Here is a 25,533-nt window from a genome sequence, read left to right as displayed (position 1 = left end):
TACATTCTTCAGGTGATACAAAACACAGACATTTTGGCCTTCCTCAATGCAATGTTCAAGACATAATAAAAAATATAAATGTTCATTTAAAATAGAATTAGATTGGTTTTCTAATAGTTGTTGATGCAGATACGCCTCTTTATTCATTCGCCTCTTCTATTATTTAGTTTTATAAATTTTTTTCACATATAATATTTGCCATTTTTTGTTATACTGATATATATCTTTGTGTTCTTTATTATACTGTCATTTTACCATAACACATACTTGAGCACTGGAAAGGCACTATAAAAAAACGTTACATTATTATTATTGTTACTACTACTTTCATTTCAGATATTGAGGTCAGTATGATTTAAGTTCGTGAAAAATGTCTTCTGATCATCAAGGCTAATTAGATAAAAAATACAGTTGTAATTAATTAATTCATTATCCAGAATATGTTTCACGCAGCGGATGCCCTTCCAGCCGCAACCCATCTCTGGGAAACAACCAGCGACCTTCTTGCTGTGAGACGACAGCACTACCTACTGCGTCGCCTACAGTTGTAATGTAAAAAAAATAATAATTATATATACATCAGGGTGTTCGCGAGATCTTAAGTTGATAAATCAATTATGAGAGAATTAAGTTGCGTTTTTACGTGGTCTTACATTTTGTTTAAGCTTTGTCCAAAGTGTTTGACTCCAAAAAAAAGCATAAATATATTTATTTTCCTCCTAATATTAACAATGGCGTGCTCGATCCACATTATTGGTTTGGGCTGGGGCGTGTCCGGCCAAGCTCCTCCGTCCGGGTGATATCACGTAATTTGCGACAACACGGAAAGGTGATGTAACACTCTCCACATGGAGCCAAACCATAGAGCGAAACAGATAGTAGAATGGGAAAATGTAAGTTAAATGTTTGATACTGATTTAATTAGAACTTGAAGTGGCGATGAGGTCTTAAATTATTCTAAGGTCTTCAAAAATCTTAAAAACGGTATTGAAATTATCTTTAGGATTCCTGCATATACCCTCTACATGTAATGGAGGCTAGCTAGCGAAGTGCTATGCAGGTAAACCTAACTCCTCTGACCTTAAATAGTGCACGCAACCTGCTCTGAACTGGGATCGAACCGGTGATTCTTTATATGGGAGTCGGTTGCTCTACAAGGAGGCTAAGGACCGTGGCCTCTAGCATTTTAAATGTATTTGCTGTCTCTTTTGAATGATTTAATGTATCTTTGATTTAAAAAAAAATCAAATAACAGACTTATGAACACTAGTGTATTCAGTAGTGCATCTGTATTAATCAATAGTATCACTAATTATTTTGGTCAGGCTTGGCATTGCTGTTTCAGTCATGGCGAAGATTCCACTACTGGAGTGTTTGACTCGGCACAGCTACAGAGAAAGCATGGAGAAATCCAGCTCCCCTCACCCGAGAATCACAGATGAAGACGATGACATTGAAGATGAAGAAATAGCACAAGCGTCCGCCCGCTCTGCTGTCCTCTGTCCTCCTGACAGCCAGAAGAATCAAAAGTCTCCTTCACCAGTCTCTGCTTCCTCCCAGGCGTCTTCCTCTCCTCAGGACAGACTGAAGAGCAGCTCTAGTCTGAAAGAAGCGTTACAGGAAGAGGAGGAGTCTCCTGAGAGGATGGCCATGCCCTGTTTTAATGTCACTCTTTTGGATTGGATCAACGTTCAGGACAGACCTAATGATGTAGAGTCAGTTGTAAGGAAGTGTTTTGACTCGATCAACAGGGTGAGTAATAGAACACTCATTTACCATGAAGTAATAATAATCAGCAACAATCTTGATTATCAGTTGATCTAGCCATGTAATAAGCAGGATAATGTACATCTAGCCGGTAGTATTTGTGTCCAAAAGGTTTTAAAAGTATTATAATGTTCAATTTAAAAAACTAAATTTTAGGCCTTAAAGTCTTAAATTCACTGAAATATGTGTGTTGTAGGACTTATTTTTCCTATGTCAATGTAAAGCTACACAATCGGGCCAGCACCCATCCAATCGCCAACAATCCATCTCAGTAAAACTTGTAACAAAAGTTACATTTAGTAACTCTATTTACCAATATGGTAATTATTTCTTACATCCTATCAAAAGCATTTGTTTAAAAGTTCTCCATATATATAATGATACTATAAGGGGAGGACACTGACCTGGACAGACACATTTATACATTTCTTTTGGCACAGTATTTGAAATATGTTGCTAATAAATAACTAAATTAGATTGTTTTTTAATGGGACACAATAAAAAATGTTATCTACTGGACATTAGAAAAAAATCCTCAGTATTTACCCCAATATAAGTCTAAAATTTAATTCATAATGGTCTTAAACTGTCTTAAATTTGACCCCCTGTATACAACATGACTGGCTGGCTTTTTTCTTTTAGAACAACAGGCTAGATGTACATCATCTCTTACATATACTATGCGATGGCAGAAATGTGTCATGATAGAGATTTTGCAATGCTATAAAACATAAGAGCAGTTCCAGCATTGTGGTTGTGATGCTTAAAGTAAAAACTCACAGTGAATGTATATGTTAGTAGTACATTGAAATATGTGGTTATATTTTCCAAAAGAATTATACACAGTTGTGGGATCAAAAAAATATCGATCTCTTAATGTTTTTTTATTCCTTTAATGAGGAAAATAAACATGCATTATGACTGTGACCAAAAAAGTATGCAAGTTTACAGTATGAAACATACTTTGTAGAAATTCTTTTACTTAAACTGCACAAATTGAATTAACAATATTAATCAAAAGGATAAGAGGTGACTCTCTATAACCAAAAATTGTTTATTTGATTTTATTTATCATTTTTACATCAATGAGGAAAAAAGCTTTATGGATGTGACGTTTGTCCTTTAAAGATGGGAAATTGGCATTTCAGTGACTTAAGCAAATCAAATAAAATAGTTTAAGATTGTTGACAGAGACGTTTTTGACTATTTTTACATTACTGTAGAAAATTTGCCCATACAAACAACTTAGAAAGGGTTTCACAATTTTGGTGAACGTATTATTTATGTTTTTGCTCATAACTAATCTGTGCTTCTATTAGTGAGTAGAAATTATTTATATTTCTTACACAACAAAGAAATGTGGAGTAATGCAAAAACACAAAGTCTGGCAGTGGAATTAAAGGGATAGTTCACACGAAAATTAATATTCTGTCATCACTTCTTCATTTATTCACAATAATATTCTTCTGTTTGGCTTTTAATCTATGTACTTTTAAAGTAAATAAGATAAATGTATTTATTAACTGGGTTATTCAAATATAAGCATAAATTTCACTACAAGTAAAAAAAAAAAAAAAAAAGACTCTGTTGTTGCTGAGACCTTCAACTACACCACATCCTTACAACAAATGAAATATGCTTAAAATACTATGTGCTTCAATAGAATAAAAAAAGAAAAGAAAATAAGGGTGCTTTCACACCTGCATTATTTAGTTCGGTTGAATCGCACACTGTAAAAAATCTTATGTGCTATTTACAAAAAAAAATTGTGGTAACACTATTGCACGTATTATTTTTAAGTAAATTTCAAGACTTGATTTTTTTTAGCAAAAACCACTTGAATGAATCATGTGACAATTACTAAATGTTTTAAGTGATAAATGAAGATTTTAATATTATTAGCGGAATGTGCTCTTATAATTTAAGCTAATCCACCACCATTTACTCATATTTATTTTTTTAAACAAAAACCACTTGAAAGAATCATGTGAAAATTACTAGTTTTTTTAGATGATAGATGATGATTTTAATATTATCAGTGAAATGTGCATTTATAATATATGCAAATAAATCACCATTTACTCAATATTATTACTGAAAATTACTCATTCATAAAATGTAAAATATTTAATGTATAATGAAATACACACACAATACATTTTGGCCAAATATCATTTTATTACATGTTACACTGATAACAAAATGGGACAATATGTTAAACAAATCTATGTAAAATTTACAGCAATGTTAATCTCTGATAAAAATTCCTTTATCCATGTCATGGAAAAAAAATTTCTGTCAACTAGCTTATAAGAATAGTCACATTTTAGACAAAATTTGACAGAATTTGTGTATTGCAAACTTAATATTCGTTTCTTTGTAAGTGATTTTAATTTGTGGAATATTTGTATAAATCCAGTTCAGCGATTCTAGATTTTCCAGGCTAGCCATGACTCACTTATCCTCCAAGACAATGCAGAAGTCCTCATGGTTGGTCATCCCTCTGACAGACAGCAATTCTCTGTGCATTCCTACACTGTAAAATAAACATTTACGTTTATTATATTGAAATTATGCAGTTGTACATTTCAAATGTTTAAGGTTTACTAAAACACATTAAGGAAATATATTAATGAAATAAACCATTTCTTTTTATATCTGTGAACAGTAATTCTTCATAATGTTTGAGTAGATGTTGCTGACTGACACAAATACACAAGTATTTTGACTTATAATGGACAGGGTGTTTAAATGTATACTAGTGTACAGACATTTATAAAAACAAACCATGTTTATACAAGGAATAGTTCATTCAACAGTGTAATGCTTGAGCTATATATTTTTTTGTAAGCATGCAAAAATATAAAATGCAATTTTCGGAAGATCATAAATATCTGAAACAGTTTGAGACACTTACATTGCACTCCTGGATGAGCTCTTCCTCTTATTCATACAGATAGACCAGCAACTGAGGACGACATCTCTTGATTCATCCCTGATTTAATGTGAGGTCTGATGCAAAAAAGTGAAGAAATTAGTAATAATAATAATAATAATAATAATAATACACAAATAACATTATTAAAATACCTGATGTATGGCACCCATTCTCTTTATCAAAATCTGCCTCAATAAACTGCTCCTCTTTAGTGGGAAAACTCCGCAAACGTTTTCTTCATTAAACTGAAAAATGAAGCAAACAAATATTAGTATTTATGTACAGTATTATATATAAACACAGTTCATTACATTACATCAGCAATGCTGTAAAAGGAACCTTATGAAATGGAAAAGCACTAGCTGTACATAAACCTCATTGAATAGCTAGCTAACTTAGCTTAGCTTAGATTTACCACTTAACAAGCTCACTGTTGTTCGTCTGCTTAACTGTTGCCTGATCGTTGCTGTTAAATATTACGATGCAAATAATTTGTTCAACTTCATTATATAATTCAGAATGAACATTGAAGCAAATCAATTTCAAATAGGAATAGGTGGTTAAAAATACCCGTGTATCCCTATATACATCATATGGCAAAAACATGTGTCTTTCCTGAAAGAGCTTAGGCTATTTAAGACAATAAAATGATAAACTGTTAATGCTTACCTCTTAACATGCTCGCTGTTGATCTGCTCCTTCAAAATGTCGTCTGATCACTGCCGTTGTTGAGATTCAAATGCAAACATCTCAATCAAATCCACATAATTGAGTGAATTTTCTTAAAATAAACGTGAAGCCATCTTTCCTCAATAATATTAGCTTAATTGGTTTCTCAAATTAAGCTTAATAATTGCACTAGTTTGCTTAAAAAAATAAGTAAAATTAAAATCTTAGTTATATTAGCGAAATCTTCTTAATATTTTATAATAAATCCAGAATATCAATTTTTTAAAGAAAATATTCACATTATTTTTAATGACCACATCAATTTTTTTAATGAAAATTACAAGCCTCAAGATTCATTTTTTACAGTGCAGTAGAGTTCGTTTTCCCTCTTAGTACGGCTCGTTTGGGCAGGTGTGAATGTGGCAATCGCACTTGAGTGCGCACCAAAAGCGCACCAAAAAAGCGTACCGAGACCTACTTGAAGAGGTGGTCTTGGTACACTTTTAAATGAACCCTGGAGCGGTTTGTTTGTGGTGAGAATATGATCCAAACTAAAACAGACCCAACCGCAAAAAGTACTGCGCCTTTTTTACTAATCCAGCTGCCGTAGTCCGATGTTTGGAGGAAAAATACTTGTTGACAGCGCTTTACCAACAGTTTTAAACAGAGAGAGAGAGAGAGCGAGAGAGAGGGAAAAACATTACTTGATGGATTGTTGGTAGTATTTTCGGAAGATGACCAAGTCGCAGTTTAGCTAAATTAATTCACACCTCCTCTTAACGCCTTCGTTGATAGCAATGCATTAAAACATTGTTTTCCAGCCGCAGCTGTGCTTCATTCTCGAAATGGATAGCTTGTCTAAAGTGATCTATACGAACTATATAGTATACTATAACCAAGGATACAATCAGCCAGTACAGCGACATTTTGTTTCTGCCGGTTTGTTAACTTGCGGGAGTTCCATTGTTTTTTTCCTGCATGTTAATTCTGACCAATCGAAAAGCAGTTTAGGAAATGCGTTCAATAACATCTGGCCAATGAATGGTGTTGATTTTGTCACATGACTGCATTTTGATTTTACTCAACTGGTTCAGACCAAAGCAATCAGTGTGGTGTGAAAAGAACCCAAAACGGCAGAGAAATGCTACAATGTATCATTTGGTCTGGACCAAATGAACCGAACCACAGGTGTGAAAGCACCCTAATACTTTTATTTAGCAAGGACACATTAAATTGATTTAATGTGTCAGAAAAAATTGTAACGTTGAAAAGAATTTAAAAAAAATGCCCTTTTGATCAGTGAATTTTGAAATAAATGATCACTTGGTCTGCTTAATGCATCCATCTCAATATCATCAGTATCTTCTCATAACCATTAAATAAATATGATCTACTTCAGGCACTACTGAACTTATGCTCACATTTTTCATTCTTTATATGTCCAGCTTGATCCACGAATTATCCAGCCCTTTCTGACTGAATGCCGTGAAACCATTACCAAATTGGATAATCAGAACATGAAGGCCATCAAAGGTCTTGAGGACAGATTGTATGCGCTTGACCAAATGATTGCAAGCTGTAAAAAGCTGGTCAATGAACAGAAGGAACTTGCTCAGGTAAGCTCTCATTCTTAATATATTTCCACCATTTCTGTTTAATTACAGTAACATTAACCCTTTGACTGCCCACTCTACCAAACAGTTTACCATGTTTTAACTGTTTTAAATGATGTATAAATATTAAATGTTAAAGTCATTTAAAGAATGATAGTTTTAAATAATGGTTACACACAGAGCATTGTTGGTTTACAAGAGAAAAATCAAACAAACATCCTGTTGAACTACTACACTTGATTTAGGTTTTATTGTAAAAAAAACAACAACAAAACATGTTAAATGAGAATCGGAACTATTTTATGGCATACTTAGTAAAGAAAATAAAAGGTGATTTAGTATGTTTTACTTTATTATTTTGAATATTTTTTAAATTTATTGGTCTCACACTTCGTATTTTCTGATTTTCCGTAGTATGTGTATTATTTTCCGGTACTTTTACCATACCATTTTAGAAATTATGGGATGTGTTAAAAAAAAATGCATTGAGTGTATTAACTAGTGACAATAGGAGTTAAGAAATGCAATCCAAACATTTTTTTCTTGGTTGGGTAGTTAAAGGGATATGGCATACTTGCGCATGATTGAATAAATGTATTTTTTGGATTGTGCGTTTGCTGCCAGGCCTAATATACAGGGACCCCACTGGTCATGGAAGTTCTGGAATATCATGGCATTTTAAAAGTTCTTTTCCAGACACTGAAAGTCACAGAATTTTGTATTTTCTTGTCCAAGTTACGGAATATCATGGAGTTTTATTTGTTATTAAAAATTTACTTTCTATTTACACTGTAAAAATGCTGGGCTCCTTACAAATAATTAGTGTTGGGACAACATAAAGGAATTAAGTTAACTTTAATTAGTTTTAACAAATTTAAGTGGATTGAACATAAAACAATTAAGTTGTTTCAGCTTATTTTAAATAAGTAGTTTGAACAAAAAGTAATGTCACTATTTGTGTAGCTAGTATTTTCACATTGTTTCACATCTTTTGCCTGTTGATATGTTGGTCTTTTTTTCTGTGCTATTTTATTTAAATCAATCAATCAATCAACCAATCAATCAGTCAGTCAGCCAGTCAATTAGTCAGTCAGTCAGCAAACAAATATATTAAAATGTTGTGCTTTTGAACATCAAGCAGCAATAGTTCTTTTGATTTGCTGAAAATGATTGGAAGTAAATGAGACCTGAAGTCTTGATCGTTTTTTTTTTTAAATTTTATTTATTTTTTTTATTTACAATGGTCACGCCTCTCTTTGGCAAAATATAAGAAATATAAAAATTCAGCTTTTTAGTCAGTGAAAATTAAGAAATTTAACATTTGGCATAGAGTGGGGACCATAAATATAGTTAATATAGGCACCACTGTCCATTTCCTCAACCAAAGTGGGTTAACAGCTTGACTGTGCCAGTAATGTGACTGTATGCTCATTCTCTGATCTGCAACAGTGTTATGTTGCAATTTATAATAAAAAGTAGTGTTGGCTATTTTTAGCATTTTGATTACATTTTAGCCTATTTTTTTGTCACAATAATGCCTTCATTCATTAGATGAGTGGATCAGAGCGCACATTTATAGTGCAGAGGGTCTGTCAAGTTTCTGTTTGTGTCAAGCTATAGGCAACGGATTTTTCCACCCTTATTTTCAATAAGGAAAGTAAAACTGACAGACACTGTCCAGCTCTTAATGGTATAGTTCACCAACAATGGAAATTTCCCTTTAACTCACTCACTCACTCACTCACTCACTCACTCACTCACTCACTCACTCACTCACTCACTCACTCACCATCACTACCCTTTGGTTTAGTGGAATGAACCGCCAATTTTTCTGACATATGTTTATACAGCAGATGCCCTTTTAGCTGCAACCCAGCACTAGAAAACACCCATACACTCTCTCATGGACAGGCACTCCTGCTCTGTGGCCAATTTTGTGTACTCTAGTCACCTATAGCACATGTCTTTGGACTGTGGGGAAAACCAGTGGATCTGGAGGAGGAGAACATGCAAACTCCACACAGAAATCCCAACTGGCCCAGCCGGGACTTGAATCAGCCACCTTGCTGTGCTGATGAGCTGTGCAGCCTCATTTACTTAAACTCAATGCTGTGAACCTAAAAATAGTGCTACCTTGAATTTCTTCAGGAAGCTAGTCTTCTTCATGTGTTCTGCTCTGACATCCACTAGGGATTTCTTGCCAATCAGAAGAGGGCTGAAAACCTGAAGGACACCTCGGTGCTTCCTGACCTGTGTCTGAGTCACGCCAACCAGCTGATGATTATGCTGACCAATCACAGGAAGCTACTAGACATCAAGCAGAAGTGTACCACTGCCAAACAAGAGCTCGCCAACAACCTTCAAGTTCGACTCAAGTAAGAGCAATGTTTTTTTTTTTTTGTTTGCTGCTTGCCAAGTAGTTTGGGTATTTTTAAAGGATTCTCTCACTTATAATTTACTCAACTCCCTGTAATTCAAGAATTTAGTATCTTTCTTTCTTCAGTGGAAATGAATGTAAGGTTTTAGCAGGATACACAGGATTTTTCTCAATATAGTGGACTTTTAAGGTGGTCACTGGTTTGAACCTCCAGATTGCAGTTTTAAAGAGCCCTGATACAGAATGAAGCCTCGTTTAAACTCAACAAGTCTGCTAGTTCGATTGAGTGCGCTCGGCAAATGTGAGGTCTTTGCGGTGTTTGTCGAGGTTCGCTTTGATTTCGGCTTGCGGAGCGCACAACATTTTTTGAGATTCGAGTGAACAGTTCATGTGGCGCCGTGTTTCATTTTGAGTTGACATGGTGTCCGCAGATTCTTAAAAAGTATTAAAAGTTGAAAAATCAATTAAGGCCCTTAAAAAGTATTAAAAAGTCTTAATTGCGTTTTTACGAGGTCTTAAATTTTGTTCAAGCATTGTCCAAAGTGTTTGACTCCTAAAAAGCATAAATATATTCATATTTTCCTCCTAATATTAACAACGGTGTGTTCGATCCACACGATTGTTTCGGGCCTGGGCGCGTCTGGGAAATCTCATCCTGCCAATGATGTTACATAATTTGCGACAAACACGGGAAGGTGGTGTGACGCTCTCCACATGTTGCGAAACCATAGAGCGAAACAGATGGTAAAATGGGAAAATGTAAGTTTGCGTACTCCTGGTTGGAGAAAGACGAGTATAAACAGTGGCTGAAGCCTGTCGCTGTAAACAACCTCATAATTTATTCTTTCAAGCTTTGTTTCTTCCGAGCTTATCTGAGTTCTGATGCATGGTTGTGCTCCATTGATTTCTTTAACTACAACTGTTTATTAACAACTGTTTATTAAGTTAAAGGTTTGATACTGATTAGAACTTGAAGTGGCGATGAGGTCTTAAAATATTCTGAGAAGGTCTTTAAAAAGTCTTAAGTATTGAAAATACCTTTAGAATTTCTGCATATACCCTGGTTGAATAATGAATCATTTTTAAGAGATTTTGTCTGATACAGGTACGCCTGTACAGACATCTTTATAATCCGCCCATGCGTGATCATAGGGATAACCAGATGGACAATAATTCTTGGCTAGAAATTGCAACAGCCATGGGAAAGGAGGAAAGCTTTTGTAAAAAAAAGGGATAAGTTTGTTAAAACCAAAACAGATTACTTCAGTACAGAAATATGTTTTTTACCATTCATTTTGAATTTAAAATAATTTAATAGTTACAAAACTATAATTTAGGAACAAATTATTTATTTGATACCTGAAAAGGAATATTTGAACCTATCGGTTTACAACGTACTGATACCCTGTTTTTCTGGACTTTATTGGTGATAATGGTTTATTCTTTCTATAATAAAAAATATATATTATTAGAGCAACCCGTGTTCTGTTGTCATTAATACTTTAATAGGTAGAACTGTCCGAGATATGCATCAAAGTTTGATTAAAAAAAACTTGAATGATGAGGTACTCGCACCAGGCGAAAGTATAAATCAGGCTTAAGGCTCTTAACTACCAAAATGATTGGTCTTTTACTTAAAACAAATAAATATTTATATATGGTTTTAAACAAAAAAATCTCATCTAGTACTAGCTCTGGGATTTTTATTGTTTTAAGAAAATGACAGATTGTTTCATTAGTTAACACCTTGCTCAGCTTGTTACTTCTTGGTATGGATCATGTTAAGCCATTTGAAACAGCATTGAGACTAAAGCTTGGAGGCTCAAAGTACCAATGAGGACCACAAATGTTTATTGTATGCAATGGAATCATAAAATATTTCCCCTAAGCTCTTTTCAACTCAAAAAGAAAGATTTAAAATTTTGGATGAAAAGGGTGGGAATAACAATTAGTACATTTTAATTCTGGAAGTGAACTCATCCTTATTTTACAATGCATACAGATGAAGTAGGACTGCACAATACATCGTTTCAGCATCGATATTGCAATATGTGCATCTGCAATAGTCACATCGCAAATATACAGTATGCAATGTTGAGTTGACTTTGCAGTGTAATTTTCACATTTACATATACAAAACCATAATGCATGCACTGTTTATTTCACTTTAATCTTTGCTTTGTTGCATTTGTCTATGCCTGTAGTTTGTTTATTACGTTTTGCATGATTCACTCCATTACAGAATCATCCCAGTCAATGACAATTAATACATTCGGTTACACTTTAGGGGCCAATTCTCATTATTAACTAGTTGCTCATTAGCTTGCATGTTATTAAGATAGTGGCTGCTTATTAGTACTTATAAAGCACATGTTTGATCTTATTCTACATCCCTAATCCTAGCCAATACCTAAACTATCTTAATAACAATTAACGAGCAAATAAGGAGCAAACTGAACCTTAAAATAAATTGTGAGCAAAAATTATTTCCAAGTATAACAAAGTATATCGCAAAAACAAAATGTCATAATGTCAGATTTTTCCAATATTGTGCAGCCCTAAGGTGAAGTCAAAAGTATTAGCCCTCCTGTGAATTTTTGTTTTCTTTTTCAAATATTTCCCAAATTATGTTTAACAGAGCAAGGAATTTTTCACAGTATTTCCGGTAACATTTTTCTTCTGGAGAAAGTCTTATTTTGGCTAGAATAAAAGCAGTTTTTAATTTTTAAAACCATTTTAAGGTCAATATTATTAGCCCTCTTAAGCGATAAATAACAAATAAATGTTATACAAAGACTTGCCTAATTACCCTAAATCACCTAGTTAACCTAGTTAAGCCTTTAAATGTCACTTTAAGCTGAATACTAGTATCTTGAAAAATACCTAGTAAAATATTATGTACTGTCATCATGACATTAAAGAAATCAGTTATTAGAGAGGAGTTATTAAAACTATTATGTTTAGAAATGTTGAAAAAAAATCTTCTTTCCGTTGAAAAGAAATTGGGGAAAAATATACAAGAGGGCTTATAATTATTATTTCAATGATATATGGCATTTACTAACTGAATGATGGTGTCTTCTCCATCAGATGGTGCTGCTACGTGATGCTTCACGCTGATCAGGATGGAGAGAAGCTGCAGGCTCTCCTGCGGCTGCTGACAGAGCTGCTTGAGCGCGTTCGGGTTGTGGAGGCGCTTAGTACTGTGCCACAGATGTACTGTCTTGCTGTAGTGGAGGTGGTCCGGCGCAAAATGTTCATAGGACACTACAGACAAGTAAGAATCTGCTGCTTTTAGTTTGTGTCATTTATAAGGAATGGATGTAATGCACACTGGGGTTTTTAAAGCCGATTCAATTTGAGCTACAATAACAATAGCATGTCCTGTTGTTGCTTTTTGATCCGATCTCAGAAAAGTAACTTGCTCTTTATTTATTTATTGTTTCTTTCAGTGGGCCAATGCTCTTGTCAAAGATGGAAAAAACCTCTATGAGGCAGAAAAAGTAAAAAGGGAAACCTTTGGAAAGCTATTCAGTAAGTTCTTGGTTGGCTTTTTAAAGTTTTGGAACATAGACAGACAACTGAGTTAGGGGTGTGCATAATAGAATCGGATATAGGTTTAGAATAACTATAGCTGGGTTTTCATCACCCTGTGTTAATGCCTATTTTGAAGTATTACATAAGAAAAAAGTAATGGAAACAAATAATCTTTAGAAAAAACTTAATTCACTCGCTAAGTTCTTTTTTATCTCGCTTGATGTAGTTTTGAATTTTGCTATATAGGGATGCACCGATACCATTTTTTTGGAACCGATCTGATCTAGATACTAAAATTCAGAGTATTGATCGATATTTTTATTTTATTTTATTTTTTTCTCCCCTTAAGCTTCTTTGGTAAAAATAACAGACCTATAGACCTGCTCTAAATGACAGACGGCACAATCTAACTAAAAACATGATGCTTGCTGTAAACTTGGCTACATTATTTGAGTATTTGTTATGACAGATCAGTTGTGGTCCAGCTTATGTTTCCTCTTTTAATATTAATATTTTTCTTTGAAATCTGTAATAGGCTACTACTATTGACCCTAATTGTTGGTAAAATAATCAGCCTTTTAGCAAAGCCTGGTATTTTCTTGCAGGTTTAACGCATTCTAAAATAAACTGTCTGAGGCCAGTTTTACTTAATAATCCCTCGCCGCGAGTGAAACGGAGAAAGTTTAAAACAAGGTCCTCTTATATGCTTAAGCATTAAAACACAAACTGGTATAAAATGATAAAATGACAGTGAAATATTCACAGTTTCAGTGTAGCCTATATTACGCTAAATATTTTTTTTTTAATCACAATTCATATGCATCCGTCAGTTTCACTTTTATTATTATAATCAACTACTTTGACCACAATGAGCCAGGCTTTACAAACTGTTCGCAGCACTTAAAGTATTCACATCAGAAGAATAAACTCAGTCGAATGGATGAGAGAACAGAAACTCGTTATGAGAATAATCTTATGGAGCGGCTGACGCCGCGTCTGTGCAGCTGGATGCGTGAATGAAGCACTAAGACACAGCGCGCAGCCCTCGGATATCTGCAGACACTTTCAAAACTGAGCAGCACGATGGGAAGAAATCAGTGCGTTGAGGATCTGTCCAATGTATTATTGAGCCTTTTCTAATTTAAAGTTTCAGGTAGGCCTACTTTGTGTGTGAAGAGCAGGTAATAACCCTCTCTACTCCAGGGTTGTGAATGCGCTCTGTTGATCTAACAGACACAGCGTAGCATGATTTAGAAACAGCAATGTTGCAGGTCAAAATGAACCAATTTAATGCAAAACTAAATGCATTTCTTAACTGATTACTTAAACTAACAGGAACAATAAGTCTTAGAGAAAGTTTTTCATGTTGTCATGAACTCGGCATGCAGCTTAAATTGTGAATGAATGGAGATGAATGATTGACAGGCGCAGCGGAGGGAAGCGCTGAACTGAACATGAATTTAAGCATGTGGATATTCATCTGTACTTCACATTAAATTATAGAACGGCTTCAGAACATTTGGGATATAGCAGGCCTACATGACAACTTTCTAGTGCCTTATAATAGGCTACCTTCATGGCTTAGTTAACAGAATTTAGCGCATGCACAAGATCGGATTTGGATTGGTACCAGCTGGCCGATACCCGATGCAGCAAAAATATTCTGTATCGAACCAATATCCGATCCCAGTATTGGCATCAGTGCAACCTTAGTGCTAAATAATGTGGTTAAAAGGAGATGGACAATCATTTGCAGAATAAACTCAACGTAGCAAAAATTACACTTGCATGACTAATCAACTGCTTACTGTTGTTTACTAGGTTATCAATACTACAGTCAGTGATGGAAATGCGGCTAATTTACATTTGGGATTTGTTTTTCTTTTTTACACACTTTGAAAAGATTTGCTTAAAATATTTTCCGGGGGAATAGGGGGTCTTGGGCACAAAAAAGGTTAGGAACCACTGATCGAGTGGACTCAGAAATGGCGCTGAATGAATCTATGCTTTTTTTCAGCCTTCCTAAAGCACCATAAACACAGCTACTCTCTCTATATATTTCATGTTAGCCATTTAGCAACGAAGATAGAGTCACCGGGCAGACAGAAGCCCTGCGCATTATGCTAATCTGCGACTATTGTGAAGTGAATTTGATGCACGAATGAATCGAATTTCACGCACGAATAAAGCAAGTAAACTCAAAATGTTCACATGTCTATTTACGCATGAATAGTGCGTTCCATGTGCGGTGTGAACACAGCATATTAGAATTCAATGTGCTGCAAATGCTTTTGGACACTCAAGTGTTTTTGTTTGTTTTTGACAAACTGATAAATATTGCACACCCCTAATCTGAGGCCAATTTAATTGTCACTGTTTTAAGGAAATTGCTTTGAAAACAGTTGCTTTGTTTGTATCAGGGAAATCGTTTCTCAGAAATCGCTTGTTTCGAGGACTAGACTCATGGCCACCCTCTTCGTTTTGCGTAAGTAGTCAAACATGTTTTTTTGTATGCCTACATGATCTTTCAGCATTAATAAAGGTCTTCTTTGTTTCTCTGTTTAGACGCGAAAGCCTCGAAGGTTTGACTTTGAGCTTCCAGATATCTCCCTGAGTGACCTGCAGTATCTCAAGTCCTGCTGTCCTTCCGAGGTTCAGCCTTACCTCAGGTAAACCCTTCATATTGAGTCACAGTTGTCTTTGTTTGTACTTGAACCTTTAACAACCAATTTTGGCATAATCTGCTAAATTATTTGGAGCCACTGACTTTTTCGATCATGGCTAAATGTCAATGTTTAAAGTCTTTATCTTATGGCTGTTCTTTATTCAGGGTCCCCACACTGTGTGACTTTGAGCCTCTTAACCAGCATGTTGAGGTTCTCCATCAGCTGGTTCAGGCAGCGCAGAGTGTGGACGAGATGTCACAAACTATCACAGACCTACTAAATGAACAAAAGGTACTTTGTGTTCACAGTCTTTTAAATTGTCTGGAAATATTGGCTCTTACAAAACTTTAAATATGGCATGAAAAAGAAAATCAGTTGTTGTCGTAAAGTGGCTTTTTAATGTTTAATGTTACAGAAAAAAAATTATATTACAGTCTTATTACAAGGTTCTTTTCTTGCAAATATGTACTTTCATATTCATTTTCATTGTGATATAAAAGAAAAGAGCAATCAATAGAGCTGTCATGTTGCAGCTTTACAAAATATGTCTTTTTAATATTGATTAAAAATGATTTTTAAAATTACCTTTTATGGAAATGTGTATTTTTGATTTTAACTTGCTGCATTGGCCTCATAGATTTCCTGTAGCCAGAGTGCTCAAAGATCCACTGCGTTAACACCCAGATCTGAAAGCGCAATTGAAATCACCTCTACCTCCACCAAAACTTTGTCCGCTCTCAGTTTAAAAGCATCGGACTGCCAACCCTTGGCGCTTCCTGGTCCACTGGAGGACCTGTCACCCGACAGCATAGATGCCCAGACCTTTGATTTTGAAACTATTGGCCATCCCAACATGGATCCTGTATTACAGCAAGGCTCGTTGGACTTGGATTCATTGGCAGAAAGTCCCGAATCTGACTTTATGTCCGCAGTTAATGAGTTTGTTATTGAGGAAAATTTGCTGTCACCTAATCCAATCAGTGACCCCACAAGCCCAGAGATGATGGTGGAGTCTCTCTACTCCTCCGTCATTAATGCAATTGATAGCAAACGCATCCAGGACACTACCACCCTCGAAAAGGAAAATTCAAAGATTGCTGCGATCAAGCTATCAGCAGACAGGTATCGTTCTGCTGCCGAAGAGTCCCAGAACAATTTGAGAAAAGTTAAAGAAGATCTTTATCATTTTCGAGGCCTTGTTCTGAAAGAGCAACGGGACTTTGGGTTTGCTCTAAAAACAATGACCACTGAGGTCCGAAATGCTCTCAGTAGTGTCAGTTACTGTCACGAAGAGGAGTTAAAAGAAACACAACAAACCCATCTCCAGAGTTTAAAAGAGGACCATGAAAAGCAGATACGAACACTCACAGAAGAGCTGGAGGGCAATCAGAAGATAGTCAAAGATGTCCAGAGAGCAATGGTGGAGTTAGATGGGCTTGTGGAGCGCAAGGAAAAAGAAATATCCCAGCTGGAAAGTGAGAGGGAAAGATCTGCACAAGAACTGCAAGATCTTCACAGGCAAGCTGTGCAAAACCTTGAAGAGAAGATCTTAAAGCAAAGCGAAGAACTCAAATCTGCGTTGTTGTCCAAGGATGAGCTAGCTGGGCAACTGGAGAAGCTTCACTTTGAGATCGAGCATGGCCAGCAGAAAATCAGGCAGGAGATGGTGAATGCGGAGAAGGTGCATCTTCAGGAACTGGAGACACGGTTGAACCAGCATCACGAAGCAGAGCTGCAGACTTTCAGACTGGAAAAAGAAAGTGCGCTTGACAAACTTGTCCAAGACAACTTGGTTAAGCTAAGAGATCTGATGGATTCCCATTCTGCCGAACTCAAGGAGCGTGATGGCCGCTCAAAAGATATGGACGCTCGCATTACAGAACTTGCGGACGCTCGCTGCAAACTAGAAGTCGAGATGGCTCTTAAAGAGGCTGAAATGGAGGACATGAGACTCCAATACGAGGAAGCCAAAAGCACTCAGGAGGAGGTGTTGAAAGCAGAGTTTGCTACCCAAACAAACACCTTGCAGTTGCAGATCGACACATTAAGCTTGCAGCTTCATCAGAAGAATGAAGAGTACGAGGTGGGTCTGGCCGAGCTTCGAGCGCTTATGAGGTTGGAAAAGGACCATTGCATCTCTGAACTCGTGGATCGGCATGAAGAAGAAAGCACTCTGCTTCGTCACGAGTTTTCAGCACTTAAGCAGAAGTCACAGGATGCGGAGAAAGACTGTGAGGAGCGAGTCCTGAAGATCGAACGCGACCACAAGGACCGGGTCGATGGCTTACAGAGGGAAAAGACAGAAGAACAGAGAGCTTTTCAAGAGAAAGAGGAACACCTAAGGACAGTTATTGGGGACCTGCAGGCAGAGAACTCACTATTGTCTGGAAGGCTGGAGCAGGAGCGGGTGGAGGCCCTTCTGAGGGTGCAGGAGGAGAAAGAGGAGGCAGTGAAAGCTGCGTTACAAGAGGCCTTAAGAGACATTCAACTCCAAAAAGAGGAGACTGAGACAAGACTGTTAGGACAAATTGAACTACTTGAAAATCAGCTCAAAGACAGACAATCCACTGACACGTAAGTAAAAGCAAAGTCTTGACTTCAGTTTTTTTATGTTAGCTTTAATTTGCAAGAGTGATGTGATATACTCTAGCAGTCCAAAGCTTGGGGAAGGTTAACCTGTTAAAAGGGCAGTATGTAGGATTGACACCTAGTGGGGGCATCACGGGGGTGCAGTGGGTAGCATGATCGCCTTACAGCAAGAAGGTCGCTGGTTCGAGCCTCGGCTTGGTCAGTTGGCATTTCTGTGTGGAGTTTGCATGTTCTCTCCGTGTTCGCGTGGGTTTCCTCTGGGTGCTCTGGTTTCCCCCACAAGTCCAAAGACATGCGTATAGGTGAATTGGGTAAGCTAAATTGTTCGTAGTGTATGTGTGTGAATGAGAGTATATGGGTGTTTCCCAGTGATGGGTTGCAGCTGGAAGGGCAGCCACTGTGTAAAACATGCTGGATAAGTTAGCGGTTCATTTCGATGTGGCGACCTCTGATTAATAAAGGGATTAATAAATGAATGAATTAATGTCACCTAGTAGATGAACTATGAATTGCAGTCCAAATTCAAAAGTTTGGAAATTTTTTATTTTAATTTTTTTTTGGCCCTTCCACCGACAACTCCAAGCAAACACAAGTTGCCAGATTGACGACAACAACACCAACAACACCAACAACAACAGGAAAGAGCTTGTTTGACAATTGAGCCGTATGATTGTAAACTGCTCAGCTAATGGTTACGCTTGTAATACTTATATTTTTTATTAATTTAAAACCACCTCATGGATTTTTTGGAATTTCGGTGCCCTCCGGGACCGAAATAAAATGCGCTGTTTTCAACCAAGGCAACCTGGTGTGCTGAAATTTTATTGAGTACACTGGTAATGGGCAGGTTATAGGGACCAAAACAAAGATAGACATTCCAACGTGAAATGCACATTTTCATATATAATAGCGGATTGTAATAACTAACTTTCAGATGAACAAGTATGTTCTCTTAGCATGTTTGTTGTTATAGTAGCTTGCAAAACCAACTATCTTTTATGATATCAGTCTCAAATTTGGAACACATCGTCTCTAGACCTCAGGCTTTTATTTTAATTAATTTTAGGGTGAACCAAATTTATTATTTGTAAAGTATTTACTTTAAAACAAGACCAGACTGAGGATTGTATTCAAAAGCCCCAGAATTACATTTATTTGAATTTCAACTTTACCTTTGCAGGCTCAAGGTTATTGCACACGGAATCCGACATTTTTGTTAGTAATTTTTGCACGTTAAAAAATAAATTCGACCTCACGTTTTGTCAATCGTATTGACACACTGCTTCTGAAACTTTCGGCCATCATAAAAAATTAAACTAGGTTTATTTATTTATTTATTTATTTTATTTCTTATCTTTTCCTTCTTTTTTCTACTTTTCACATTCGAAAAAGTGCTTTGAGAGGTGTTTTGACAATTCAAAGCCACCATACAAGCGAAAAGTCACCGGCGGCGCAGGTCAGCGGCTGTCTGAGGCACCCAGCTACAGGGGGTCGCACACCGTATGCACCGCATGCACCGCTCAGTGCTGCGACATGGCGCGCACATGACAGTTGGATGTATCGCACACCAGACGTGCACATTTGCATGTTATTTTATATGAAACTATTCAGATGGCGCTCTGTGGCGCGGCAGAAATATGAACAGTGTCCTGGGTTGTCGCAGGTCGCCACGAACAGCTGCTGACTTGCGGTGCCGGTGTGCGTACCCTGATATAAACCTATGTTTACAATTCTAAAATGCGTGGTGCATCCGTTGTGCGACACCCCCCCCCCCCCCTATGTGTGTGTCCATACAATTCACGTACTGCCCATAGACGTTAAAATAGAAAGCATGGTCTGCTTTCGGTCCATTGCTTCGACACGTCAGTGCAGCCACCATCAATTATAATGTCTGTAGGTACTGCCAGTCTCTGTTTAAGATTAGTTTACATATGTGAATGTGTGAAGCATTACAAGCAATGTATCAAAATTTGACTGATTTCCTGAAATAAACTTTGCATTTCAGGATAATCATAGTGGAGCTCTTTGATAATGAGTTGAGCTTTCTTTCTTCTCTATGCAGTATTGGATGAGCAAAATATGTAGCATATTCCTCTTTATTTTTTTACTTTGGAAAAGAGGGAAGAACAAAGTATCACTGCTTAAACTGACGAAATGTTTTGTGTTTTTTCGTAATGGATTACTTATTACGCATCAGACTCAGTGTGCTAGGTTTGTTTACCTGATGACTTTTTCGCATATGAATTAAAAAAAAAAATGCATTCGAAAATTTCGAACTTCACTGTGTTGAGACATTTACACACAAAAAAACGGCAGGACAGATTAACTGGTTAAACGTTTTTTTTTTCTTATGTCGCAGTTTCAGCATCATTACTTCAGTGCCACACGAACACGGTCCTTCAGAAATCATTTTAATATGCTGATTTGCTGCTCAAGAAAAATGAAATATTAATGTTTAAAATTGAGCTATGCAAAAGCAGGGTTGCACATTTATATGGAATCAGGTATTCACATTTTATTGAAAAGATTATTGAGTTGAGTTTTTTTTCTTGGTTCTTTAATTATTTTCTTTCTAGTTGATTTGCTTCTAAAAAACTTAACTCAAGCTTCTTCCAAGGTCAAATGAAATGACACTGAAACAGCACTGCTATAATCCACTCAAATGAAAGCTTCTACCTCAAACTCTGGAGTTAATTAAAAGCAGAATACACATGCATTCATTTACAGTTTCTGATTTCTTTCACTCGTGTGAATAATTAGCGCATCAAAAAGAACCAACAAAAACTGTAAACCGTTTCATTAAAACATTTCTTAAGTAGAAATTAGCAAGCAACGTGATAACCCTGTTACATGCGCCCGTAAAATGGGGATTAATTAAAAACAGAAAACAGATTTGTGCTCAAGTCTTACGCCAATCCCGCTAAATTGGAGGTTTCTGAATATTTATTTATTCTGTTTTACCAATAAGAAATGCTTTAGAAATAGTCCCAGTGTTTGATGATTTTGGCTAATAATAAAGACTGTATGTTTATAAACCCTGCCAGAAGCAAACCATGAACATTATAAGAACCCTAGAAATCTATTATATTTACTTTATTTAAATAGATTCCTCCTAGTGCTGTTGTGCATGATTTTTTCAGTACGTAAGTTGCACAGAAAAAAAGATTTCTCTGCTGTTTTTAATTTATTTTAAAAAAAAATTCAAGAAAGCATGATTTGGATTATTAGTTGATGAAGGCAGGTTCATCTCTTTTATTGGTGGGGTCTATTCTCACATGTGTTTCTGTGTTTCAGAGTGTCATCTTCTGCAGAGCAGACAGAGGCCGGTGTTCAGGCTGAAACTGCAGTATCATTGGACAGTGGCCAGTGGACTGAGGAAAGGGCATCGCTCTTAGCCAAACTAGAACTCCTGGAGCGGGCAAAGAACGAGGAGATGCAGAACCTGAAGACCTCACTAATTGCTGAGCAGCAGGTTAGTATTAAAGAAAAGTGTAATTACAGGATTGTTTTTTTCTGTTCCAGTTAAATGTAGAAATGTAGAAACGGCCCATTTTGGTATCTGAGAACTATGTAGCTGTTTTTGTAGCCTGTGACTTTAAATCCAAATGAGCTGCTTCTCCCCGCTCTCCGTTCACACGCTTATGCGTTACATTAGATAAACAGCAGTCAGTGATAGAGACAGAAACGGATGAAGCTTAAATACAACTAATTTGTCAAAAATACCAAGTAAGTTTATTTGACGTATTTGTGGTGGAGTTTTTCTAGCCTTTCTGAAATGATGAGTCACACACAAATGGCATTTGCAGTACACAAACACACATATATGCGCATTTTCTGACACCATGCGGCTGTGGTGATTTATAGCGGTTAAGAATTACATGCCGATTTTACTTTCTTTATTACACATGCACTGTTTTAAAAACATTTTAAATTTACAAAATTAATTATTGAGGTGCAGACTATCACAGAAAGTTGTAACGTATGTTTTAATCCCTGTTTTTTTGCAAAAATGTTTTGTGGACATGTGTATACATGTTATTATGGAGACATGGCACCTGTCAATCAGTTCGGTGGGTGGGGGAAAACCCCACTGCTACGTCACGTTGTGGTGGGCCTCACTGGGATTTGGGTCCTATTTTAATGTCAGTAAATAATAAAAAAAGAGACTTATGTTTCTATCACCCCAATATCACTGTGGACAGACTATACATACAAACAGTTCTGTCTAAACAGCTTACAGAAGTTGATTTTCATCTTAGGTGCTCTTTAAGGTACAGAGGAACCAAATATTGTGGTATATATGACGATATATACCATATAAGGTGTATATATAAGCTTGTGGCATAGTGTTTCATTTAAGTAAAGTATGCAGTTTGGACAAAATGATATGTTAACAAATTTTCAGGATTTGTTTCTAAATTTTTTTTTTAATATTACTCGCTGTTTTTTTTTTCCATGTTGTGTGCAGAATCAGGGGTATTAAATTAAATTTCCAAGTGGTTTTATATTATATCTATTATATTGCATGTTATCTATATTACAGTGCAAGTGGAGATCCAGACAATGTTTTTTTTTTATGTAATATTTTTTTTTTCATTATAAATAAAGAATGATTGTAAATTTCCATCCTGAGAGTAGTAGTACTTTGTAAAAAAAAAAAAAAAAAAATATATATATATATATATATATTAAATTAAAAAACAAAAATTGGGGCCTAAATAAGCCTAAACCGCAAACCAAAGTTTAAGAATAAAAGAAGCCTGAGTAATAAAATGAATAATAAAGGATAAAACACAAGTGTTTTTAGGGGAACATTGTTTTTACATTTAAATATGGCAAAACACCTTGTGACTAAGAAAAGCCAGTATAAAAGGATTCAGCTTTTTTTTTTAAATCATCATAATCCAACATCCTCATCATGAGCAGAAAATAAATAATTGCAAAATTGTCATGTCTAAAAATACACATAACTTCATATGAACTATATAAAATAATATAGATGTAATGAACACATTTTTTACATAATATTTTATAAATGTATTCCTAAAAGTTGTCATTTTACCATGTATCATTTTGTTCACTTCTAGACGAACTTCAACACCGTTCTGACTCGAGAGAAGCTAAAGAAAGAACAAATCATCGGTGATCTCACAGAGAAGTTGAACAGCGTGACACAGCAGCAAGAGAAAGATAAAGGTATACAACATCTTCCATAAATTCTTTCAGAGGATTTCCAGCAAACTGACCTTGAAATTGTCAGTTTAAAGATAGTTTGGTAACACTAACTAATGCAACCTTATTGGAAAATGTATATTTACTAACATAAACAAACAATGAACAGTGTTATAGTATTTATTCATCTATATAGTATTTATTATAGTATTTATTCATCTTCGTTTACATTAGTTAATGGAAATAGTTGTTCATTAATATTTCATACTCAGTGTTAACTAATGTTAACAAGCATGACTTTGGATTTGAATAATGTATTAGTAAATGTTAAACTATGATTAAGGGGCGACACAGTGGTACAGTAGGTAGTGCTGTCGCCTCACAGCTGTCGCTGGTTCAAGTCTCGGCTGAGTCAGGTGGAGTTTGCATGTTCTCCCTGCGTTCGCGTGGGTTTTCTCCGGGTGCTCCTGTTTCCCCCATAGTCCAAAGACATGCAGTAGGTGAATTGGGTAGGCTAAATTGTCTGTAGTGTATGAGTGTGTGGGTGTTTCCCAGAGATGGGTTGCGACTGGAAGGGCATCCGCTGCGTAAAAACGTGCTGGATAAGTTAGCAGTTCATTCCGCTGTGGCGACCACGGATTAATAAAGGGACTAAGCTGAAAAGAAAATGAATGAATGAATGAATAAACTATGATTAATAAATGCTGTTGTTCATTATGAGTTCATGTTATTAACCCTTATGCTATGTTGGGGAATTTTCATCCACTATGGGGTGCTATTGAGTCGTAATTTGGCCACATACTTTCTCTGTGTTTCAGCAAATGGAAAGATTTTTGGTGACAAATATTATTTTGATAGATATTTTGGGAAAATGCTTTAAAAAAATGTAAAACAAACAAACAAAAAAAATAAATAAAACCAAACACTGTGGGCAAATTTACTTCTTTTTTGTTATGTCTGTTATTTTAAATAACTATATATAAAATCCAGAAACAAAAAATGTCAAATATGGAAGTCAATGGGGCAAAAAAAGCCACGAGTAATAAACGAAGGGGAAAATGCTGATGCTGCACAAAAACTAACAATGCATCAAAGCTAATGTTGTTACGAATGCTTCACAAGAGTGTGATAAAAGGTAAAAAAAAATATTACTCCACAATTGACCCTTCGCTAAGCCACACGCGAAAACCGTCACACACCAATCTTGGCTTAGCAACCGTAGCTATGTGCAGGAGGCTTGTCAAGCTTTCGAGCGAGGGTAACCAGCCAAAGCGCTGTGCATATGGCTTGTGCAGATCTGATACCCAATATCCTAAAAGTTTGAACGGGGTGGTGGAATTTTTTTCCCTTTCCAAAACCTAAAATCCAAGGGGAGAAATGCCAGCGTAGATCAAGCTGTGTGAGGGGTACTAAAGGAGCGGAGTTAACTTGGTTTTGTTTTCGATATTCTTGACACGCTCAGTGATAGACGGCAATAACTCACACACCTCTTACCCTAAACAGATCTAAACTGTGTTTCCTACAAAAATACAAGGCAGGTTATTTTTCCAAGCTGTCTTTTTCTTTTTTCGCTCGATATTATGAGCACTGCTCCGTTTCCCTGCAGGCCTGATCGAAACACTCTCCGAGGACCGTGCCTCCATCCTCCAGGAAAAGAAACAGCTGGAGGAGGAACTCAACCGTCTAAGAAGCACTGTCCTCGTCTCTTCGTCCTTCTTTCCACCCAATCCCATCATTCCTGTGGTGGCGGAGGCTCACGGCGCCTGCGGTCCTGCACATGCGGACACTCTCTCACCGTCCATCCCTGATCCAGAGAGACTGATGTCCATGGCTGCTTTCAGAGAGGAGGAGAGGGTGGAGTCTGCGGTGGAGGCCAGCATGATGACAGTGCAGTAAGCATCTGCGGGTCAAATATTCATCACACAGCTAAAATAATAAAGCCTGAATAACACCAAACATTTCTTAAGCTCTCTGAGTCCAGGCAAGCGCAGGTTGCCAGATTGACACGAGTGTGCCTGAGTATTGAGCCTAAAGGCTGTTTTAAACCGTTTTCTAACTAAAAGCACACGATAGAAGAAATGATTTCCATGCTAAAAGGAGTTTTTGTCCTAACCAACACCTGGAATTTCTATTTTAGAAACAACTTCTATTTCTTTCAGGTGAACAGAGATCACCTCAGGTACAGCTCATGTGCTTTATTCAGTG

The 25,533-nt window shown here is 36.3% G+C and overlaps 1 protein-coding gene across 1 annotated transcript in view; it reads left to right on the top strand.

Annotated features, from left to right (window-relative positions):
* rb1cc1 (RB1-inducible coiled-coil 1) overlaps window positions 1–25,533 on the top strand; it is a 40,255-nt gene that overhangs the window by 7,012 nt on the left and 7,710 nt on the right. Inside the window, exons 6-17 of the mRNA XM_056450251.1 lie at window positions 1,326–1,752; window positions 6,820–6,990; window positions 9,178–9,362; window positions 12,455–12,641; window positions 12,817–12,898; window positions 15,322–15,386; window positions 15,467–15,570; window positions 15,732–15,858; window positions 16,205–18,141; window positions 21,451–21,628; window positions 23,244–23,352; window positions 24,935–25,220. Coding sequence (XP_056306226.1) covers window positions 1,326–1,752; window positions 6,820–6,990; window positions 9,178–9,362; window positions 12,455–12,641; window positions 12,817–12,898; window positions 15,322–15,386; window positions 15,467–15,570; window positions 15,732–15,858; window positions 16,205–18,141; window positions 21,451–21,628; window positions 23,244–23,352; window positions 24,935–25,220 — 3,858 coding nt within the window. The remainder of the gene's footprint in view (window positions 1–1,325; window positions 1,753–6,819; window positions 6,991–9,177; window positions 9,363–12,454; window positions 12,642–12,816; window positions 12,899–15,321; window positions 15,387–15,466; window positions 15,571–15,731; window positions 15,859–16,204; window positions 18,142–21,450; window positions 21,629–23,243; window positions 23,353–24,934; window positions 25,221–25,533) is intronic.

Source organism: Danio aesculapii, chromosome 24 (genome assembly GCF_903798145.1).
Source record: "Danio aesculapii chromosome 24, fDanAes4.1, whole genome shotgun sequence".
Classification (NCBI taxonomy): Eukaryota; Metazoa; Chordata; class Actinopteri; order Cypriniformes; family Danionidae; genus Danio; species Danio aesculapii.
Note: the sequence above shows the minus strand (reverse complement) of the source record. Positions and strands in the feature narration are given on the sequence as shown.